Below are 23,275 nucleotides of genomic sequence, written 5' to 3' on the forward strand. Positions count from 1 at the left end.
CAGACTTTCCAAAACAATCGTTGTATCTTTATTGACTTTTTTTTTTCTGAATGCAATGACTGTTTTTTACTCTTAAGGAAAATAAACATCTTTTAGAAACAGCTCGATACACACAATCTTCAGTGTGAAGCAATATACTAATAAGAACACTAGTCGTCTTAACATTTACAGTCTTCATATATATTATATATATGTATATGTATACATATATATACACTATATAACGAGGCCAGATATAATACACACGTTTACCATTTTACAGTCATATGTACAGGAAATTGCTATGGCGGCCCCGGGCTGGGGGCTGCGTCAGGCCTATTGAAGCGTGGACAGAGCTGAGGACACGGACGGACAGGCGGACGGACTGGCTGGGACTGGCCCGGGCCGGTGGTGGCTGCATGGGGAAGGGGCATTGCGGGAGCCCCCTACCTGGCAAGGGCCCTGTTGGGACTCTGTGCTGCGGGACGCACGGCGGCGACACACGGGTGAAGCTAGCATGTTCCCAACATATATACATTCTATGTAACATATATATAGAGGGGTACACAGGTTTTGTACACAAATCTAGCGCTGTCCCTGCTCCCGTGCTGAGTGGGCGCTGCGGTCCCAGTGGTGCAGAGGGACGATCCGCCGGAGGTGCGCTCTGGTTGAGTCTCCTTTCCTTTTGCGCTCCCAGGCTGGGCTCCAGGGGTGGGGTAGACTGGGAAAGGGAGGACACAAGCCAAAGGATGTCCCAGTCTCGCCCACACCCGGGGAGCCCACATCCCCTGAGCACAGGCCCAGGACTACCCTGGCTTTGCCGAACCACACGAAAGCTTTGGCAAAGGCTGGATGGGAAGGGCGCTTGGACATGTTTAGGATGGTTTGTCCCAAAGCCTCCGGCTCCCTCTCCCGCTGGCCTAGCTCTCTGCAGAAAGGCTTCGTTTAACTCCTGCCTAGCTCAGGGAGCCAGGAGCCGCCCTCTGCTGCTTCTAGGGCTGTCTCCATCCCCACCTCCACCCCTAGGGCGCCAGGCCGCAGGCCACGACCGACTGGGGTGGCAGCAGCACCCACGTGGAATGTGTGCCACGTCGTCTTGGAACTTCGGGGGTGGGGGGAGCGTCCCCAGGCCAAAGCCGGCTCCCACCCCCACCGGAGCCGAGTGCGCCGAGGAGTCTGGCCGCTCCGCGTGCTCCCATCTCCGAGCCTGGCCCCTGGGGTGTGGGCAAGGACGCCTTGTGCTGTCCGGTTTCTGGAGCAGGCGACTCCGGGTTTTCTTCCCAACACGGGCCGCACGTCTGCGCCCTGGGCGGCCGGATCCAAGATCCGGAACCCAGATCAAGGATCGGCTCTGGACCCGCGCTGGGAGCAGCTCTAAGGCCCGGGGCGCGCCGGCGGCTCCTCTCCTTCGGCGGCGGCGGGTAGGCGCTCCGGCGGCTTCTCCGGCCGTTGCGGTGCGTTACAACGGCAGCCTCTGCAAGGAAAGGCCCGTCCGCGCATTACACAGGCTCGCCCCGTGCGTGGTCAACTCCCCTCCAGGCCGCAGGCCCCGCCCCGGCGGCGTGGCTGGGGCCTCACACTGTCAACCTGCACCTCCGTGCGCACCATCCGTGCCCCTGCCTGCCCTCGCGTCCCGTCTGGGGGGAGCTGTGGGGAGGCCCTCCCAGGGATGTCCGCCGCCCCTGGCAGCCCCCTCCCTCAGGACCTGCCAGGTCTATGAAGCGTAGTTCGTGACAGTGCGCGTCCCCCTGCCCAACGCTGGCGGATTAGTGCGGCCCCCAGGGGCGGGAGGGGGTTGGGCCCCACTGGGGCTCCGCAGAAGGGGGGGGCTCCTCTCCTGTCTGACCCCGCCCCAAAGGAACACTGTGATCACCTACCTTATGTTTGGGACATTTCAAAGAAAAGTTCTCTTCGATGAATATGCAACCTGTGACCAAAGAGAAGATTCAGTGGTTAGGTCAGGGTGCGGTCTCCCAGCTGCGGCCGGGAGAGGAGGGCCCACTGCCCACAGGGCCCGGCTGCCTCAGCTCTCTTCAAACGAAATCGGATCCTGCTTAAAATCCTCCACGATCAGCCCTCCCACACCTGGAAGTCTTTCCCTATGGCCATGTGGGCCACTCCTTGTCACTGGAGGCCTCTCCTGACTCCCTGGCTAAGCGCTACCCACTGCCCCTTCTCTCCCACCCATTCTGGCCCTCAGTCTCCTGCCTGGAGAGGCCCGGCTATGTATGACCACTTGCTCCCTGTCCCTTGCCCACTGGAGGCAGGCTCCAGGAGGCACCGGCCTGGCCCCTCCCCTGGCTGTATGCCCAGCCCCTGGAAGAGGCATGGCCGCCTCAGTGAACGCCAGTGGACATACTGGGTAGTGGAGTCACAGGCCTGGATTTGAGCATCAGATACTTTGCGGAGCCTTGGTGTCCACATCTGCAGAATGGGCGTTATGCACCCTGCCATGAAGAGAGTGTGTAAAACACCCTGCACACGTGTGGCACACAGTGGGTGCTCAGGATTTGGGGGCTTGTGTCTATGGGGGCAGGGAGAGGAGGGGACACGGGGTTTTAGGTCTGAGCAAATCCCAGCATGTAGCTGGGTGCCAGAGCACTGCTACTGCTGAGGGGGCAGAGAGGACAGCTGAGCATGGCCGTGCCTTATGCCCACTCAGCCCAGGGTGTGCTGCTGTCTCAGCGAGTCCCCACTCCCCTGCCCGCCCACCTAGGGAGACCGTGGCTTTTCCCCCTGGCATCCCAACCCCCGACTGTGGTCCCTTTCTGGGCTCATCCACCCTCCCTCCCAGCCTCGCCAGCCATCGTTCTGAACAAACCCCAAACCTACAAAGAGCCAGGAGGCCTCGCTGGCCAAGGGAGCAGTCTGTCCCCAGCATGTTCTTCCTGCTCACATTGGGGTGGCTCCATGACAGGTGGTGGGCAGCAGGCAGGGCCAGCCTACTGTGGACCTCTTGGAGACTGTCTCCCCTTCTTTCCGCCCAACCCATGCCATAAGCTGGGGGTGCCTCTGTCCTGAAAACTGCCTGTGTCTCCATCTTGGGGCTGCTGCTGCAGGTGGGTCATCAGCCTGTCCCCTTCCCTCTGCTCAGGCAAGCCAGACACTGTTCTGGGACTGAATTAGACTTTCCAAAGAGCACTGGGCTAGAACCCCAGGCAATCCCTCTAGGTCGGCAGCAGGTACACCCGCCAAGGGAAGCTCTCAGCAACTCCCCGGCACCCTCTTCACATCGGGGGTGGGGGGAGTGACTGGGAAAAGCCAGTGGTCAATTACCTGGCCCCTCTCCTGGTGTCTGTCTGCATCTGGGAGCCTCCTAGCTAACTGACAGGGTGGCCACAGGACCACCTTAAGTAAGGACTGAGAGGAGGCAGAGTTAGTGGGCCAGGCCAGCCCAGCCCTGTGGGGCAGAGGCCGGCAGCCTGGCCCAGGCCTCTGTCAGCACCTTGCACCCACCCAACACCTGGGTCTACTAGACGTCCTGCCTGCCCAGACATCAGAGCAGCCTGGCCAAAGTGACCCCACCAGCCCTCCCTGCTGCCTGACACCGTCCTCCCTTGCCTCGCTGCCAGGCTTGCTCGTGCTCCCTCACCTTCTCTGGCTGCTACTCCTCAGTTTCCCCAGGGGCCACCCCTCCTCCTTGGCCAGTTGTTCTAGGACAGCACCCGCCTGCCCCACGACACTGTCTGCTGATGGTCAGTGAGTCTCTATGCTGAGCCCAGCTGTCTCCGGACAGCTCGGATGTCTACAGACGCCTCAAATGCAAACTGGCAAAGGGAACTGCATGTGTGGTAGATGGATCGCCAAGACCACCCCAGGTCCCCATCCTTGTACCCAGGTCCTCTGCAGCGTGACTATGCAGCTATGAGAGGTGCCGTGCATTTCCTAACCCTGTGAATATGGGCTGGACCTGGGACTTGCTCTGGCCAGCAGAATGTAGTGAGGTCCAGAGCCCAGGGCATGAGAGGGTCTCTGACCTCCCTCTCCGAGGCCTGCTGCCACTGTGAGTGTGTTCCCCGGCTAGCCTGCTGGAGTATAACGCACCACGTGGGGCAGAAAGGAGTGGGTCCTGGCCGGGCGCGGTGGCTCACGCCTGTAATCCTAGCACTCTGGGAGGCTGAGGCGGGATTGCTTGAGCTCAGGAGTTCGAGACCAGCCTGAGCAAGAGCAAGATCGCATCTCTACTAAAAATAGAAAGGAATTAGCCAAACAACTAAAATAGAAAAAATTAGCCGGGCATGGTGGCGCGTTCCTGTAGTCCTAGCTACCCGGGAGGCTGAGGCAGGAGGATCGCTTGAGCCCAGGAGTTTGAGGTTGCTGTGAGCTAGGCTGATGCCACAGCACTCTAGCCCGGGCAACAAAGTGAGACTCTGTCTCAAAAAAAAAAAAAAAAAGAAAGGAGCGGGTCCAGCTAGAGGCACCCCGGATCATCTGTGCCCTGATGGAAAAATAGTGACCGGTTGGTGTTTAGCCATGAAGTTGGGCCCAGAAGGGCCAGTAGCTAAGTGGCAATAGCTAGTACACTATCGGTACATCCCTACCCTGCTTGGGCCTGCTCCTTCCCGAACATGGGGGGGCCCCATCAGACTTGACACCTCCCTCTCCCTTGTCCCTTACATCATGTCCTGGGGATTCTGTGCCAACTCAGTCTCTGGGATGTATGGCTCTATCTGTACTAGGCAACTGTCCCTTCCTGCCTGGACTCTTGCAATAGGCCATTAGCCTTGAGCATGTCAGTGTCTTGTCTTCCCAGCCTTTTTCCGGCCCCAATCCATGTGGCTCTACAGAGATCCTGCTATATGGGGAATCCTTCTAAGATTTCACTTGAAACAAAAGTTCTCTTGCTCAAATCCTGGAAGGCTACTGACCACCTCCCCTGATCTTTTGAGGCCTGGCTCAAATGTCACCTCCTCCTGAAGCTTCCCGAGATTCTCTCCCAGGTCAGACAGGATGAACTCTCCCACAACGTGTACTCTCTCCTCATCTGGTCTCCGTAACTGTAGGCAAGAGCCATGGCTTTCCTACCTGTCCCACTCCCCCTTGGAAGGCTGGACAGCGCTGGGGCGGGCAAAAGCACAGGGTGTGAAACGAGAAAAGCAGGGCACCGTATCCGGGTGCCGTGGACGCCATGCTGCGCAGCCGTGGGTGAGACAGCCGTCTGTAAAGATGCAACTGGAGACGGCCCCGGGGCCTGCCGTGGGGCCAGGCACGGAGCAGGTGTTAAATGAATCACTGGAAGGAGCGATGCGCCTCGTGGTAGCTATTACGGGGAGTGAGGCCACGTGCCTGGGTAAGCAGCTGAGTCCATGTTAAAATCTGGTTCACGCTGCTCAGAGTGGGAGGGAGGAGCCAGTGAGAACCCCCCACATCCCCGCTGCAGCAAGCCCCCTCCCTGCTGGGTGCTGGCAGCTCAGCCCCCACCAAGGAACTGTCATCACTTAGTCCTGCGTGTGCTCCCAGGGCGAGTTGGCTGGGGCTGGCACTGGTCCAGGACCCAGCAGGTAGGCGGGGTACAAGCTGTGGTCCCCTCTGCCCAGCACAGAGCCAGCAGGGCATCAGGTGGGGAGGAGGGGTGGTAGTAGGGTCTTCTGGGAGGGCGATGCAGGCCCCAGGTGCCTGGGCTGTCACTGTGAGGCTGGTCGTGGTGACTCCACCCTTTCCAGGCCAGAGCAGGGAGGGACTGAGGGCATGGGGGCATGGGGGCTGGGCCAACAGAGGACTGAGGCTGCACTTCCTGCTCCAAACAACTCCAGAAAAAAGAGACTATTACAATCTCCATTTTACAGGTGGGGGAAGCGAGTGCAGACACAGCAATGGCCTTGCCCAAGACCACACATTAAGGAACACTGCCAGGGTTTGAATCCAGGCCAAAGTTGGTCCTAACCCACCTTAAAAGGTTGCGTCATCAATGACTAGCATGACACTGCAAGTGACTGCTTTCTTTGGATGAAATAAGGGAACGTCTCTAAGGCTCACGTTTCCCTCCTAGTCCATGAGGACTGGGGCTCCTGGACCTCTCTGGCCCGTGCGACCTGTCGTTCTGTGTGCTTGGCAATAGTGGGTGCTCAATAAACAGCCGTAGAACAAACAAACGTGTGAGAGGAGGGAATGAAGGGAGAGGATTTAGGGGAGCCTGGTCCTGCCTCCAGACCCCGTTACCCTGCTGAAAACCTTCCCCAACTGGTCCCTGTGGCCAACAGGAGACCACTGGCCTCAGTCTCACATTGAACCTCATCTTACCCCAACTCATTCAGTTTTTGTTGTTGTAATATAACCTTTCCCTTTTTCTTTGCTCTGTGAACTCCTATTCATTCTTCAAAGGCACAGCCGAACTACCCCTTTCTCACTGAGGACTGAGATCCTCCCAACCCCTTGGCCACAACAGCTCCTCAAACAGCTCTCCATGTTATGATTTAGGCCTCTTCCCTCATTGCTGCTCTGGGCATTCCTCAAGCAGGTGGCTGGGAACAGCCTCCTTTCCACATCCCTGGCATTGCTCACACAGGTATAGGTAGAGAGAAAGAGGAGATAAAGAATTGCTAGGGCAGGAGAAGAGGGAAACCAAGTGGTCAAATGGGGCCTGGGTTTTAGGAGCTGTGCCAGGGTCCCCCGGACTGCATGGACAGGCCTCCAATGCCTTCCTGTTCCTGTGGCCGGCTCCTACCTGCGTCGCTGGCACATGGGTAATGGTAGGTGTGGATGCATCCTTTGTGGCAGCACCCAATGGTGGCCCCCGCTTCCTGACAGCTGGAACAAGCCTGATGGAGAGAGAGGGAAGGCAGGTGAATGTCCCGTGGTGTCCAGCCCCCTGTGGCTGCCGTCCCCTCCAAGATGGTCTCTGAAAGTCTGCTGGCTGGAGGCTCAGCAGTGGGCGCAGGGACTCTCTCAGGCCAGTGATGCTGGACACCACTATGGTTGTGACTGCCAGCTGGCATTTGCCGGGTGCTTCCTGTGTGCTGGGCAGTGTGGCATGTGTCCTTGTCCCCTGGCTTCTTCTAAACAGCCCTCAAGGTGGGTAACTCATTAATCCCACTTTACAGATGGTGAAGCTGAGGCTCCCATTCCAGGCAAGGGTGAAGGCAATAAGCATCATTTTCTATCCTTTCTGACAGCAGGAGACAGAACCTAGAACCAGACTGTTCTCCCCTAGGACGAGACAGTCACCCTCCCTGGGACCAGTTTTCAGATCCGTAAGAGGAGGTAACCTGGCAATCCTGACATGCTGATTTAATGTAAACCTGCGTAGCGCCTGGCCTCCTCCAGGGTCTCAACAAAGGAGAGGAAGAGTGAGACCCTGTCTGTACTAAAATTAGAAAAAAAATCAGCCAGTTGTGGTGGTGTGCATTTGTGGTCCCAGCTACCTGGGAAACTGGGGCAGGAGGGTCACTTGAGCCCAGGAGTTTGATGCTGCAGGGAGCTGTGATGACAGAGTGAGACCCTGTATCAAAAAAAAAAAAAATCTCATCTGCTGAGATTGGGGACCTCCCTGTGCCTGGCCCAGCTGCTTGGAGGGGGACGTGGCCAGGGCAGGATGGCCATGCTAAGAAGGCCGTTGGAAGAGTGAAGCAAAACCTGAGGCCTGGGAGGGACATTGAAGGACTCAAAGCCATCTAGACTCCAGAACCACCGCGTCACTGTGCCAGTGGGGCAGTGAGGTGAAAAGGGACGCAGAGAGGGTGGCGGGCATGCCCAGATGCTAAGCCACTGAAACAAATGACAATAGCTTACTTCGTGCCAGGCGTGGTTGGAAGCCTCATCCTCATAGCAACCTGATGCCGACGCGCCGCTGTTATTTTCCCCCAGCTCCCAACCAGAGCTCAGAGGCTGAGCAACCTGCCTGGGAGCCCGCGAGGCTCAGCTACCACCTGCACTGCTGGGGCAGAAGCTCCATCCCACCCCCAGCAGCGGGGGAGGCCAGGGTCAGAAAGCCTCCACCCACCCTTCAGGGCCTGGCTGAGAAATGAACTGGGAGTAGGGAGGTGTGGAGTAGGGGGCTGGGGCACATTCTATAGCATCAGGTTTTCAGTTTCTTCTGCTCAGGGCTGAGGCTTCCTTCTAGGCTGGTCTGGGATGGCCTCCTGGGCAGCTGGGGCCTAACATCTCCCCAGTTCCTGACCCCAAAAGGGATGATGAAATGCAAGGGTCGGGGCAGACCAGGTCTAAGTCTCCTAACCACAGTGGCCTTAGGGTGTTGTTTTTTTTGAGACAGGATCTCGCTCAATCACCCAGGCTAGAGTGCAGCGGTGTCATAGCTCAGAGCAACCTCAGACTGCTAGGCTCAAGCAATCCTCCTGCCTCAGCCTCTGGAGTAGCTGGGACTACAGGCACGCGCCACCACGCCTGGCTAATTTTTCTAGTTTTGGTAGAGACGGGGTCTTGCTCTTGGCTCAGGCTGGTCTCGAACTCCTGAGCTCAAGCCATCCTCCCGCCTCGGCCTCCCAGAGTGCTAGGATTATAGGCACCTGGTCACTGCACGGTGTTTTGATGTTTAAAGGGTTGGAGCCTGCATGGTGGCGCATGCCTGTAGTCCCAGCTACCCAGGAGGCAGAGGCAGGAGGATCGCTTGAGCCCAGGAGTTTGAGGTTGCTGTGAGCTGTGATGACACCACTGCATTCCAGCCTGGGCGACAGACTGAGACCCCGTCAAAAAAAAAAAAAAAAGGATTAACGGGAGCCCTTCTGGCTCATGGCTTCTCTGCACTGAGCCCTGAATAACCCCCGAGGCAGGTCTTCGCGCGGCCATTTTAGACATGTAGAAACTGAGGCAGGGCACGAGGAAGGCCTCAGGCCCTTCTGGCCCGGCAACCCCCACAGGGGGTGCAGCCTGTGATTCTGTCACAGGAACCCAGGCTGCCAAGGAGCCCAAACCAGGACCCCAGCAGATAACATCCAGCCCCCCAACAATGCCCAGCTCGGTTGTGGGTCCCCTGTTTATCCTGAGGCTAGATAGGAGCTGGGGTCCACGACAGTGTTGAAAGGGGCAGACTGGGAAACTGAGGCCCCAGGAGATGGGAGCCTTGAGAGACAGCAGATACTGTGGGGGGGCTGCAGGAGGGGCCCCTGATGGAGGAGGGGCGTCCCTGGGGGCTGGCACATAAGTTCTGTCTTCCAGAAAGCCACAGTGAGGACAGAGTGCTGACAGGTGTGAGTGGCCAGGGACCCAGATGCACAGTGAGCCCCACTGTGTACCAGGCAGGTCCTGGGTGCTCCGTGTCACCCCGCAATCCTGCTCCTGGGTCTTAGGTCACAGAGGGCGAATGACCTTCCTGGAGTCACCGGACTGGCCCTCAGCAGAGCTGGGGTTTGAACCAGGGTCCGTCTGACGGCAAAGGAGCACGGTGCCGCCCAGGCAGGAAGCAGTGGTGGACTGAACTGGGACCCTGTGGGCCCCTCTCCAGGGACCCTGGGAAACCCTAGACCCTGACCATCCTTCCAGGGTGTTCCACCTCCCTGGCAGGTGACCAGCAAACACCTGCTGGAGCGTGTCCTCCTGGCGCTGACCTTCCCAGGGTGCCCCCACGCGGCGGGAGGCTGCCAGGCCGTTTCTGGAGCAGGGCGCAGATGAGGGCCGGCCCGGGGCAGAACGCCAGCTGCGGCCGTGTGCCTCCCTGACACGTGCTTTTGCTCGGTCCAACAGGAGTGTGTACGCGCGCAGTTCAGTGTCCCCTGGCTCAGGCCAGGCAGTGCTGGCTGCAGGGGACGTGGAGAAGACCAGATCCCAGCCCAGTGGGACGTGTGTGTTGGGGGCGCGGAGGTAGCCCCCCGCCAGCCGAGTGTGGACAGCGCTTTGAGGAGTGGGCCCACGAGGCAGGGGGAGGTGGCCGCCAGCTGGGGCTGGCCATCTGAGAGTTATTGTTATTTTTAATGACGGGACAGACTTGAGCCTGTTTCAAGGCGGGTGGGAAGGAGCCAGTGACGAGACAGGAAAGCGGAGAAAGCAGGAGGCAAAAAATAATCGGGAAGGGGAGAGGACGACGCAGGGCCGGTGGGGCCACCATCTGCTGCCCAGGGCGGGGGGGCGGGGGACAGGGGGCGGCTGGCACTGGGAAGCTGTGAATATCCTGTTGGGCTGGGCGTTCCTTGGTGGGGAGGAGGCTGCCCGCGCCTGGGAGTGAGCAGGCGCAGCACAGCCAGGCGTGGAGGGGTCTCCAGCCAGCCTCATGGGCAGCGTCCGCAGCAGCCCCAGGTGTGACATCACGGCTGGCTGTCGGGGGCAGGGGCAGGTCAGGGTGGCTGCAGGGGGTTCCAGGAAGGAGCAGTGGGCAGCAGGGTGGCAGACGGGGTCAGGGGCAAGGGCTCCGGACTGGGGCTACTCCGGGGAGGGTCACTGAATAGCTCAAGTGCAGGCGGCGAACGTCTGGGGCCTCTGGAGCCTCCCGAGCCCCAGCCCCGCAGCCCCACGGGGGCCGCCCCTTGGCAGGTGAGAGCAAGGGGCATTGGAGGGGGCGGGACGGGGCAGGGGCTGTGGAGGGCGGGTGCCTGCGGTGAGAGCCCGCCGCCCCTGCATAGTGCCGGGAGCGCCGTTCCACAGAAGCCTGGGTGGGGGCAACACGGGGCCTGAGTGTGTGGCGCAGGAGCGGAGGCCCGGAGGCGAGGCTAGCCCACCACCCAGGGCCTGGCACCTCCTGCCGCCTGCCATGAGGCAGATGGGGACTGAGTGAGCGAGAGGCCGGCAGCACTCTGAGGTGGTGGCGCTGCTAGGACTGCCCCCACTGGGACCAACCCAGAGCACTAAGCACGGCCTGAGGGCTCTGCCAGCTTTATGGGCAGTAACTCACGTAACCCTCGTGATCCCTCTACGGTGGGCACTCTCACACCCACTCTAGCTGGGAGGGAACGCAGGGGTTAAGTCACATGCCCAAGTCACACAGCACGCGTGAGGCAGCCCAGAGTTCTTGTTCACAGACGCTCGCTCGGGGACTGTGGCTCCTTGGAGCTCGTTTTCAGAAGGACAGTTAGAGGTGCCAGGGCCACTCTGCCCTGCCCTGCCCATTTTGGCCACGTGACCTGGGCTGTCCTGCAGAGCGGAGGGCCCCGTGCCCAGGTCCCCTGTTCCAACCACGTGTTACACGCTTCCGAGGCTCTTCCCCTGAGCCCCGGCTCCATCCAAGAGGCACAGGAGACAGGCATGGGGGTGGGCAACTTGCTCTCGTGGGCCACCTGGGCCCCCGACACTTGATTCCGGAAGGCCTGCATCCTGTGGGCCTCAGCGTCTCGGCTGACAGCTGGAGGCGGCCAGTGGGTCTAGGGGCACTAGAGCCGGGAGGTGCCGGGCGAGTGTGGGGGTGGCCCGGGCTAGGTGTAGGGGCTGCAGCAGGAAGTCTCCTGGGACGGGGTGGAAAAACTCGCCCTGCCTCAGCCTGAGGTGTGCCTTAACACCACCTGCCCCGACGCCCCGCCCTGCTCCCCACAGGGGCTCTGGAGTCTGCAGGTTGTGACTTAAGCATGTTCAGCCCACACCGTAGCACTGCCTGTGCTCGGGACCCCCACGCTCCCCACCCAGGCAGGGCTGGCCTCTTACCATGTCCATGGCTACCTTCATGGCCTCCTGCAGCCCAAAGAGCTTTCCGGCCACCAGGTAGACCCCGCTGGTCCACACGGCACAGGCCTCGTGCACCCAGTGCTCCTGGGTGTCCCCGCCAGGCTCTGCTGGGGCCTCCTTGCTGCACTCATGCTTGCGGCTCTTGTCGACTGGGGCTGCCTCCTCGCCCCCGTCCCCCCGACCATCACAGCAGTAGCAACTCTGCAACCGTCGGGACAGGCCCCGGGCACTGGTGCGCAGTGAGCCCTGCTTGGCCGGATCAGCTAGGACGTCAGGCCTGGAGGGCTTCCCGGTGGCGGCGGCAGCTACACACTCGAGGCCTTTGAGTGTTCTCTCCAGGGGCAGCGAGGCCTCCTCACAGGTGCCCTCTGGTCGCACCTTCTCTTTGAGTTTTGGCTTCTTTTTGGGGAGGCAGTGTTCCGGATAGTAGGGACCACAAAGGTCCCCAAGGTCCTTGAAGTTGGCCGGGTTTTGGCAGAGGCAGCAAACAAGGCAAGAGGTACTCAGGGCCTTGGAAACCACAGGTCCCAGGTGCATTGTGGAGGAGAGGGGCAGGGAGGGCCGTGGCTGCAGGACAGAGCCTCCAGGGAGTGTGGCTGGGGAGGCCCCAGCCGCATCCAAGGAGAATGAAGAGGAGGAGGAGGAGGAGGAGGAGGAGGCGGAGGAGGCAGGCTTCCTGTGGGGCTTGGGTTCGTCCCCAGGGGAGTTGACAACAGTGCATATGGTGGTAAATGCATCTCGCTTCTCCACCCGCACGAAGGGCGAGAAGGCCGGGGTCCGGCTGTCGGCCCTCAGCCGTTTGCAAGAGGAAATGTACTTGAGGCGGATTTCAGGCTCCGCAGGATCCAGGGGCAGCACCTGCTGCTGCCGCCGACGCTTGGTACGCCCCTTACAGGGTGAGGAGGCGGTGTTCTTGGCCCGGCCCCGAGTGAGGCGCTTCCGCTTGGAATAGCTGCTGTAGTTGGTGTGGCCTGGCTGCTTCTGTGCCCTCGTCTGGGGCTGGCAGGGCCGACCCTCAGGGGGCTGGGAGGCCAGGCCCAGCTCCTCAATCTTTGGCTTCTTGCCTCCTCCACCAGAGCTGTCCTCGCCGCTGCCCTGTATGCTGCTGGCCCTTTCTCGGGGACTCAGGAACAAGGACGGGCCAAGATACGGCCGCTTCTCCAGTGGGCCTTTGGAGAGTCCGAGGGCTCCAGCTCGGCCTTTCCGGCTTCTCTTCTTGGGTGCCAGGGTGGTACCCCCGGCTGGCAGGGCCTCCAGGGACGTGAAGACCTCAGCTTTGAAACAGTCAGTTGAGGACAGTTTCTTACTGTTCATTAGTTTGCCTTTTAAGGATCTGTTGGTCGGATTTCTGCATAACGGGTCTGTCCCTGAAGCTGCTGGGAGCTTCTGCCCAGTGCCCACGTTTAAGAGACTTTCTTCTGCCGCCACCGGGCTGCCCCCGGTACCCTTGAGCCCGCGGTCTTTCTCATGGAGGGACGGGCTCAGAGGATTACCAGGAGAGGCCCCTGGCGCCTTGTACGCGAACTTCTTCAGGCTGGGAGAGGTGATCTTCTGCACGATGGCTTCCAGCTTCAGGCCCCGGCCTTTCCGTGGCGGCAGCACCTTGGTCTTCATGGCCCCCTGGAAGGCCGCCCGCGAGGCGAGCTTGATGCAGGCATCGGGGGTCTCCGGGGGCGGGGGCTTCGTGGTGGGATCACCGTTGCCCTTGGCGGGCTTGGCTTTCTTGGGGGAAGATATCCTCTTGAAAAGGGTGGGGGAGCCCTCAGGCCTCTCCTCCTTCCCGTCCCCGGCGTTGCCGCTGGTGCTGGCGCTGCTGCTGCTGCTGCGGCTGCGTAAGACCAGGTTCCGCTTCTTGGTGGGGACGGGCGCCATGAAGGCCGCCTTCCTCTTCAGCGCGTGGAGGGGCCGGTCGGAAAGCTTGCTGCCTGCGCCGGGCTTGGGGACCCTCACCCGCTGGCTCACCCTGCCCTCCTTCTGGGGGCTGCCGGAGACCTTGAATGTGGCAGGCAGGTGGTTGTTGGCAAGGAGCTTCTTGGTGGCGCGGCAGTTGGGGAGGCGGCTCTCGGAGGGCCGCCGCCGCTTGGTGTGGAAGACCTCCTGGGTTTTGGTGCGGGACCGAAGGATCATGGAGCGCTGGTCCTTGCCCGGCACGCCTGGCGAGTCCACGTCCTTGGTCTTGGAGCCCATGGGGCTGCTGTCGGAGGCCACTGGCAGAGCGGCCGGGTTGCTGGGGCTGGACGCGGCCTTGGGCGAGGGCTTCCCCACCCGCTTGCCCGACTTGAAGGCGGCTCGCTGCTTGCCCCCCAGTTTGTCTGGGGGCGCCGGGGTGGTGGTCAGGCCTGGGGGCCCAGGCGTGCGGGGCTCGCTCAGGGCTGTGAGGGAGCGGGTACACATCCTGGGCAGCCCTTCTGAGGCCCCCCGGCCCGGGGCCCCGGCCCCTTCCATCTGTCCCTGTGGGGGACCTGTGCAGGATTCGGGGAGCAAGAGGTCTTTGGGCAGTGCCGGTGCCCTGCATGGGGAGTCCTCGGCCTCGGGCAGCCCCCGGTGCACCCGCCGGCTCCGTAAGCTTTTGCCCCGTGGCACGGGCTCTTTCTTCGGGATGGGTGCCTCGGGCACAGCAGGCTTGTTCAGTTTCTGGGCCAGGGAGGCGTCCGAGGTGGCGGAGTCCCCTGGGGCCCGCTCCCCATCGGGCCCGTCTTCACCTGACTTCATGTGGGACAGAGAAGACTCAAACCAGCTCTGGACCTTCGACTCGGCGCCCACGGTAGGACCCAGCAGGATGACGGACTCCCCAGAGAGGTGGCATGGTGAGCCCCAGCCGGCCTTGGAGTCCAGCACCTCCTCCACTTCCTCCTTGGTGCAGATGAGCGGGGCCTTGGGCGAGAGCGGGTCCTGCATGCTGGGCCTCTGCTCGGGGCTGCCCAGGAGCTCGCACAGGGAGGAGTACTCCTCCTCCGCCTCCAGGTCTTCCTTCCTGCCAGTGGGCGGCAGCAGCGGGAGGTCCCCAAAGTCAGCGGCAGAGCAGCAGTGCCGGCTGTCGTCCAGCCACCTGTCGGCCTTGCTCACCTCGGGGCACTGCAGCAGCCCGCCCACCTCCTCCTTCACCCCACCTGCCTCCTCCTGCTTGAAGTCGCCGGGCAACGAGGCCCCCTTCTCCCCAGGAGGCTCTTCCTCCTGGAAGCCCAGGCAGGCAGAGGCCTCATGGACATCCCCTTTGCTGACACCGTCGGAGGCCTTCCCGCCCTGCTCCAGGCCCTTGGTGAGCTCACCGGGGTGCAGTCCCCACCGGGGACAAGCATCCCCCAGGTTTTCCTCTGGCCAGGCAAAGGGGTTGGCACTGTCTGCCGAGGTGGCGGTGGTTGTGTCTGGGAAGCAGTCGAAAGCTGCTGCGGTGGGGTCTGGAGCAGCTGCCCCAAGGGTGGGCTTGGTGCCAAAGGAGAGTGGACCAGTTGTCTTCTTGGGGTCAGGGGTGGCGAAGGCCACAGAAGGGTCTTCAAACAGCCCCGGGCTGAAGTCCTTGGTGTTGCCGCCCTTGTCCAGCTGCAAGGAGTCGGGCAGGGCCTCCGGCTCCCCAGCCCTTGGCCACGCATTCTTGGCCACAGAGTCCAGGCAGGCGCTGTGGTTCTCCAGCGGGAAGGGCGGCTTGTTGGCATCTTTGGCCAGGCCGGGTGCCTCGGCCCAGGCCTTGTCAGCCTTCTCGCCGATGGCTTCCTGCAGCCCCAGGATCTCGGAGGCCAGGTCCTCCTGGGCCAGGGCGCTGAGCAGCAGCCGCGGGCAGTCCCGCTCGCCTGCCACAAACTTGGAGAAGCTGTCGAGCGGCAGACTGCTGTGGAGGCTCTGGAAGGAGTCATCAGATTTTGTGGACATGTCGTCAGGCGAGGTCACAGAACAGGTAGACACGGACTCCGGCTTGGCCTTCGAGTTGCTGTTGACTCTGGCGGGGCTGCCGCGGGCCTGGTTGCAGTAGAGGAAGCTGCGCTCCAGCGGGTCCTCGGAGCCACTCAGGTAGTCGGCTTCCTGCGGCTCGGCGTGCGTGGACTGCGGCGTGCTGCTCAGCGGCTCCGACAGCGGAGTGCCCGCTGGCTCGGCCGAGTAGCCGCTGCCTTCCGGGCTGCAGTGCTGGCTTTTGTGCTGCTCCGGCGTCCTGGACACAAGGTTCTTGACACCTTTCTTCTGCGGCACAGCAGCCTTGGAGAGCAGCAGCTGCTGGACGGTGTTGGAGATGTTCTCCACCTGCGAGGTCAGCGCAGTGAGGCTCTGCAGGCTGAGGTCCGACAGCAGGTTCTCCGGCAGCTTGTCCTTCTGCAGGGACTTGCAGTTGCCAGCCTGGGTGTCCACAGAGCTGGTGGCGTCCGTCGGGGAGGGGTTGAGCAGAGGCATGAAGTGGCTGTGGTCGGCAATGCCCGTGGGGAAGGCGCCAGTGCTGAGCGGCTGCTGGCCGTAGGGGAAGCTCTCCAGGTTTGGCATCAGCGGGGACGGCGTAGAGCTGTAGGAAGGCGAGCGGCCTACGGAGCGAGCGGGCGAGTGGCCGGAGCTCGGGCTGAAGGTCTGGTAGTACTGCTCCGGGGTCCGGACGGCCGCGTCCGGCTGGCAGTAGCCCTGGCCTTGCTGCCCGTAGTGCTGAAACTTGGCGAGGTTTTGGTAATGCAGGGTTTCCTGGGCATGGTGCCGGCTCTGAAGGGCCTGCTGCTGCTGCTGGTCGTAGCTGAGTCGGCCCGACTGGTAGGCATGAAGGTTCTGGACCCGCTGTCCTGGGGCCAGGCTGGCGCTGGCGGTCAGCGGCCTGTCGTGGGGCTGGGCCGACGGCGCTGTGCAGCTCTTGTAGGAGTGGGCCCCCTGCCCGCCGCCCTGGCCAGACGAGTAGGTGGAGGAGGTGGGGAAGGACTGGGAGTGCTGGGGGAAGTGGCCGCCTTGGGGAAAGGGCAGAGGGGAGGCAATGTCGTTCTGCAGTTTCTGTCTCTGGAGTTTGGGGTACGCCAGGGGCTGCTGGGGCTGCGGCAGCTGCTGTGGCGGGGGCGGGGGCGGCTGCTGCACGTGCAGGGAGTGCGTCCGAAAGGGCACCTGGGCGCCCTGCTCCGGGTACTGCCTGCCGGGGGGCACCGCCGTCTTTTTCATCAAGTTCTCCTCATACTTGCCCACCCCCCCTGACAGGGGCTGCGGCTGGGGGGGCGGGGGCTGCGGGGCCCCCCAAGCCTGTAGGCTCTCCTCTCCGGAGTAGCGGCCCGGGTAGGGGCTGCTGTCCTGCACGCCGTAGCCCGGGAAAGCTGGCCTCCCCTGCAGGGCCTGCTGTGCGGGCAGGGCCTTGCTGCCTCGATGGTACTTCTCCGCAGCCACTGCGGCTGCCGTGCTGGAGGGCGTGCCGGCACCACCCTCGTAGCCTGGGTAAGGCTGGGGGTTATAATAGTCCTTGGCGAGCAGCCGCTGCCGGTCGCAGCTCAGGCCGGCCTGACTCGGCTGCCTGTAATTCTCCAGGCGTGATGTTTCCTGCGAGGTCTGCTGGTAGTTCTGTTGTTTGCCATGGAAACCACACCTTTCTCGAAAAGACTGCATGACTCGGGCTGGTTATCTGTGAAAAGAAAAAGGGAGGGCGAGCAGGGAGGGGGCAGAGGGAGAGTAATTCAGACGGGCCACTTCCTTTTGCCTCAGAAAGCACCTCCCACCCGCCTCCCCCGCCCCGCCGCCCCTCCGCTGCGCACATATTGACAACTTCTGTGTCAGGGAGGTGTGCGCTGTAATTCCCGCTCCCACACCGCCTGCAGCTGAACCTCACCAAGGATGACCACCGGTGCAGGAGGTGCAAAACCAGCTGCCCAGCACCAGGTCACTGGGGAGCTGCCACCCGCCCCTCCTCCTGGCCCGCCCCTCCCCTCCGTCCCCAACCCACCACTCCCAGCCCTTCCTGATGGCTCAAAATCATTTAGCAGAGCAATTCCCGCTCCCCTGTCCCCTGGGGCCTGCTGGATCCCGTAATCTAGTCCCTGTGCGGCTGTGTTCAAGCGTGACCCAGCCATGCTGGGGACTGAAGAGGGTCTGCCCTGCCCTGGGGGAGGCCGGGAGGCCGCTCGCTGAGGCCTGCTGAGAGCACGCACACACAGAGGCGGGTACACGCACATGTGCACGCACTCACACGCACACGCACCTCCTCTGCCACTGCCATGCCATCTGGAATCTGTCTGTTCCTTCTAGCAGACGTCGATTAGGGGCTGCCAAGCCACTGTAGACATAAAATGTCCCTCCTCTGACTCCCAGGAACGCAGGACGGCAGCACCTGCCTCCTGTTTTTGATATCATAGGTGCATAAACAGATTGCGTGGCCCAGAGTGAGGGCGCGCATACTAATGTGCGACAGAGCTGCAGTCCCATAGCCGTGGGAGAGCACACCAGCCCGGCCCCTCCTGCACTGGGGTGACGCGCCCTGTCCCTCCTGGCTGGGCCCCTCCCCACCTCCGCAGGTCAGGGCCAGGGCAGGCTGTACCCAAGAGCCCATCTGGTTATGATTGTAGGGGCTGGGGCCCAGGCGGGCTCTAAGCTGCCCCACAGCAGGATCCTGGGTCAGGAAATGACCCAGGGTGGCGTGGTGGGACCTTCCAGGGCAGAGCAACTGGATTTACAACACAGGCAGACCCTAGGCATCCAGGCTAAAGGTTCTCCTGACTGACTGGCTGGCCTGGTCACCCCAGAAGACCTTCAGAGGAGGGATGGCAGGGAGAGGAGCTCCCCAGGCTTCAGAGGAGTCCTACCGAGAGGCTGGCTGGCCACTGGCCAAGTCCCAGAGGGCTTGGGATTTACCCAGAACCACGCTGGCCCAGAGGCAGGAAGAGGGGGGCTCAGCTCAGCCTGCACGGCCCAGGCCCCCAGGAGGGGACACGGGACTTTCCAGTTCTTGTTCCCAAATGCCTAAAGAGGAAGGGGTGGTCTGCCTTAGGCTACAACGGTTCTAGGATTGTGCGAGGGTGAGGAAGGAATAAAGCGAGGGAGAAAGAGGCAGAGAAGACGCAGATGTGAGACGAGGCAGCAGAGATGGAGAGAAATGGGAAGAGGCAGAGATGCGGAGTGGAGGAGAGAGGGCAGGGTGGCCCCCGGAGGGAGGTCCAGCTCACCTCTCTTCTTTGGCCCTTCCTCATTCAGGGTCTGGGGACCAAGCCAGGGCAGGGGACAGAGGAGGGCCTCCATCCACCTGAGCAGGGCAAGCCCAGGGCAGCCAGGCAGCCCCAGGAACCGTTAGCAAAGCCCTCCCCTGCCCTGGGGATCAGCTCGCCCTGATCCAGGGAAGGAAGCCACCCAGCCGCAGCGTCCCACATCCAGCCCCTGCCCACCAGGCTTGTCGAAGCCTCCTTCCTGCCCTCCCTGGATTGGTCAAAGGCGTCCTTCAGGAGAAGCGCTGGCCCTCCTGACCCACTTCAGTGCCCCCCTAGCGGCCTGGGTAAAACGTCACAGGAGATACCTGCTGCAACACCGACCCAGAGGACCTAGAGACGCACTAGGTTCCGGTAGGTTCCGGCCTGCTGGCTCCCTGCCAAGTGGGCAGCCCGGCGCCTCCTGCCCCGACCTCCACCAAGAAGGGTGAGAAGGGCGCTGGCCAGACGGCCTGCCCAGGCAGTGACCCGCTGCCCTGGCTGCCCCGGGCTGAGGCCCGAGGCCTGCTCCCTCCTGCCCTCCCTTGTGGTGTTTATGAGCCCAGAATGTGCAAACCCAGGACCACTCTGAAGGCTGCCTCGTATATCTGCACAAATTACATTTCTGCTTTTATTAGTCCCAGATCACTCTCATTTCCTGCTGAGTGTCCTGTGGATATCATTAACATTTCTACGGCTTTTTTATTTTTTTTTCACATTCTCCAAAATGCATTACCAGAAACATTATTTAAAGAGGGGGGGAGGGAGAGGGTGCTGTTACCAGTGTCCCCTCCCTGCCTGCTCCGTCCATCGCTCCCTCCCCGTTTAATCGGTCCAGCTGCTTCGTCTTTTAATTTAGCGACGGTATTACAGGCGGGTTTCCCAATACACACGAGCAGCTGGATGCGGTGAAAGCATCTATCTCTAAGAAAAGACAGTTCAATTAAAATATGAGAAGCCCAGTGCCCGATGGAGAAAGCAGGCAAAAATGCTCACCCCAACACCACCCTCCAACCCCAGACAGAGGGAGGGATGCAGGAACAAAGGCACAGGCGCCTCTCAGAGCCACCAGGTCCTGCGGCTCTACCAGGAGAAAATGGGGCGCTGCCTCTTTAAGAGCGGCCTCAGGCCTGCCGTGGGCTCTGTTGTTATTAATTATTATGATTATGATTACTTTTCAAGAGCACTAGGAAAGGACACAGAGAGGAAGAGGGGAAGGCAGTGGCATCAGAAGAGGAGGGGGCAGAAAAAGGCCCCCTGCCAGAGCAACGGAGACCTTTGAACCTGTGGCAGGGGGGAGGTGGCCAAAGGGGCAGGTTGTGGGTTTGGCCTCTGTCTTGGGTTGGAGGGAGAAGGGGGGAGGGCCCCCCACTCTCTGGGCTCCCCCCTGTTTAGCCCAACCCCCTGCCCTGAGGGTCCCCGCTCCCTGCCCCACCCCCTCTCCCCCAGACACAGGTCCAGGCCTTGTCTCTAAAGTCCTAGCTGAAACTAGGTGGCAAGCGGGAAGCAGGAAGCGGGAAGGCGGGAGGGACGAAGTCCTGGCATCCTCTAAGTGCCAGACACAGGGACACTTGAGCCCTACAGAGACTCGGGCAAATCATTCTTCTGTGACCGAAGTGATAGGAGCGTGAGCTCAGGCCTGCGGGTTCCAGTACCCCAGGACTTCCCTGATACAGCGATGGGCCCCCCCAACCCCCGGCCACCTACACAGCCATGAAATAGTGTGGGAGCTTCGTGAGACCCCAGATGCCCTCCAGAGCAAGGGCCCAGCAGCTAGACCCAGGCACAGCCCTTCTTTCAGGCAAAGACCCCAGCCCTCTCCGCAAGACCTATGGAGGCAGGGTGGGCCCACAGCCGCCAACGCCCTCTGCACGGTTTCTCCCTCGGCGTTCTGTTCTGCGCCTTTTACAGAAGAAAGTGAGGTTCAGAGGGGCAAGGGACCTGCTGAGGCCCACAGGGAAGCTCCTCGGCGGGATACCCAAACCTCTCACCTGGACCCCACTCAGAGAACTCCCATGTTGGAGGCAGGTATCCTGGGGCAGGTCTGGAGACAGAGGTGCTGTGGGGCGAGGCAGGCAGGGCCCCCACTTCTACCCTTACTTTGCCCCTGTCTTTAAGCAGCCAGACCCACCCTGGGTAGATCTACAGGTGGGCCGTGATGGTCACTAGCCACCACTGTCACCACCACAGCAACTACTGTTCCCTGGGCAGCTTCAGGGAGAGGTCACTAGGCCCAAAGCCTCTCCAGACCCCAGGGCTGGGCCCCCAGTCAGGGATATGGGCACATGTGGGCCAGAGCTGCTGCAGCTCCCAGGGGCCCAGTCAGAGGCACCTGCTGGAATTTCTTTCCTTAGGGAGGGGGAGGGGAAGGAGGAGAAGAGAGAGAGAGAGAAATGGGGTGGGGGAAGCTCTGAGGCCGCAGGTTCCAGCCCACCTACTTACCTAAGGTTGTTTTATGACCTGGTTTCCTGATTTGTAGCTGCAGGAAAAAAAATTAAAAACCCAACCCACTTAAGGCCTGGGAACCCGAGGAAGAAGGGACAGGAGGCTGGGGACGGGCAGAGGGGTGTGTGTCCAGGAGGAGAGAAGGTGGAACCCCCTCGAGCCTCCCCATCTGTTGTGGGTGATGAGTAAAGATATGAGACCTCGATTAAAATGCTAAATCACCAGCCAGATTTGCCGCTGCTCTGTGGGGTCCATTCTAAGTCCTAAGGGCCTGGCTTGGGTGGGTGGAAGGGATGAGTCTCCAAGGGGCCCACAGGACAGGCCTCTGGGACAGATTACGGTCCATGGGCCAGCAGAGGGGGGACCACCCTGAGGCATAAGGAACCCCAGAGGACAAGACAGCCCCCACCCTAAAGCACAGCCTCTCCAGACCACCCCCAGTGGGCAACATTTGGGTATGCACCCTCCTCATTCATGGGCCCCCACGGGGTGTCCAGCATGTCCTCTGCAGTGCCTGGGGCCAGAACGTGGGGAGGCCAGCGGTGGGGTGAGAAGCAGGGGCCACCCCAGCAGCCAGCCAGGCTCCTTAGCTGGGGCTAGGGACCCCGGTGAGGCTGGGGCCCAGGGCTCTCTGGAGGGTGTCTGAGTGGGGAGCAGAGGCTTCTGGACTTTCCATGTGTTTGGGAAGCCCCCCCTTGAAGCCCACCAATGCTGTCTCCTCTAGGGACCGGCTGTGGTGGCAGGTGAGACCTACTGAGCCACCTGAATGGGACCCTTCCTGCAGGGCCTAACCCACCAGGAGGACACCACACCTGCCTGCTCTTCCCTGGACACAGTGCTGTGCTCAGGTTCTCTGATGCTAAGTTGTGTCCACTCCCCACTCCCCCTGCCCACAGTGCCCATGCCTGGGACACAGCCGTCCACGCTTGGAGACCCTGGCCGCTGTCTAGGGCTGAGGGTAGCCTGTGGAGGTGTGGGCCAGTGAGGAGGGTTCAGCACGGCTGCTGGTGTTCAAGGGCCCCCCTGGGCAGACTGCCAGGAGCACGGCCCACCTATTAGCAGCTCTACTTATCAGTCTCTTGTAGACAATTGTGATTTTTTTGGATCACTTTATTCACCACTGGACAGAAAGCATCACCACCTTTCCTAAGGACAGGTAAGAGGGCCGGGGTGTGGCAGCCCAGTATGCCCCTGGGGGGGCACAGCCCCTGTCCTTGCCTCCCCCAGGCCAGGCTGATGCCATTGGACACAATCAGGGTCCCAGACCCAGCAAGACCAAGGGGCTGGCCCAGAGGCTGGCATAGGGGCCGCATGGGACCCATAGGGCACTCCCAGTCTGCTGCATTCCTGTCTCCACCCCAGGGCCCAGCAGTCCCCGCCCTTGCAAGAGGCTGCACAATACAGATGGGATAAGGCCAGTGCAGCCACTGGCTTTCAGAGGAAGCAAAGGATAAGAGAACTCAACCTTGGCCTTGCACCCTAGCCTTGTCCTCCCCACCCCATGTGCTTGGCAGGACTGTGGCTTACCTCCCTGGGGGAGTGCAGCACAGAGGTGCTGACTTTGTGATCTTGGGTAAGCCTTTACCTCCCTGAGCCTCAGGGCCTTTGCACTGGCTGTTCCCTCTGCTGGAAATACCATTCCCAGATACCTACACAGCTCCCTTCCCTGCTCTGTGTCTTGGCTCCTCTGTCACCTTCTCAAGTAGCCTTCACTGACCACTGTCTACACCCCTCCTCCTCTCCCCACCTCCTTTCCAAGGCTGCAGAGTGCCACCCTCCAGCAAGGCCCACCTGCCTTCTCCCTGAGCCCCCTTTCTGCTATACTCCAGTGCTCAACTCGTTTGTTCTGCTCCCAGAGCTTCTCCTGGGACAGGGAACGTTCCAGTTGCTCCTCCTGCTCTCATTCCTTCACGATGAGCACCCACTAGGCGCCCAAATCCCCACCTAACAAAGCTCTACTGTCACCTGTGCACCCATTTCTTCTCCAAATCACTTACCTTCTTGAATTGCTTTTGTCATTGGTCTCTCTCTTTAGAATGAAAGTTCCAGGAAAGCAGAGAGTTCTCATTCTAAAGAGGAGAGACCAATTGGCCAGAACAGTATTTACTGAATGAACAATGTGCACAATGTCACATTAACCCTGTGAAAACATCCAGAACAAGCAGGGGGTGGGGGCACAGAGCACATGGCGGGGG

At 61.2% G+C, this 23,275-nt stretch overlaps 1 protein-coding gene across 1 annotated transcript in view; it reads right to left on the reverse strand.

The window, feature by feature from the left end:
• Positions 1-5: 5 nt before the first annotated feature.
• The window catches only part of RAI1 (retinoic acid induced 1), a 119,561-nt gene continuing 96,291 nt past the window's right edge, over positions 6-23,275 (reverse strand). The window contains exons 3-6 of the mRNA XM_012664975.1: positions 11,500-17,086; positions 6,644-6,737; positions 1,857-1,906; positions 6-1,453 (exon numbers count right to left, since the gene is read on the reverse strand). Coding sequence (XP_012520429.1) covers positions 1,439-1,453; positions 1,857-1,906; positions 6,644-6,737; positions 11,500-17,070 — 5,730 coding nt within the window. The 5' untranslated portion in view covers positions 17,071-17,086 and the 3' untranslated portion in view covers positions 6-1,438. The remainder of the gene's footprint in view (positions 1,454-1,856; positions 1,907-6,643; positions 6,738-11,499; positions 17,087-23,275) is intronic.

This window comes from Propithecus coquereli, unplaced genomic scaffold (assembly GCF_000956105.1).
Source record: "Propithecus coquereli isolate 6110/MARCELLA unplaced genomic scaffold, Pcoq_1.0 Scaffold946, whole genome shotgun sequence".
Taxonomy (NCBI): Eukaryota; Metazoa; Chordata; class Mammalia; order Primates; family Indriidae; genus Propithecus; species Propithecus coquereli.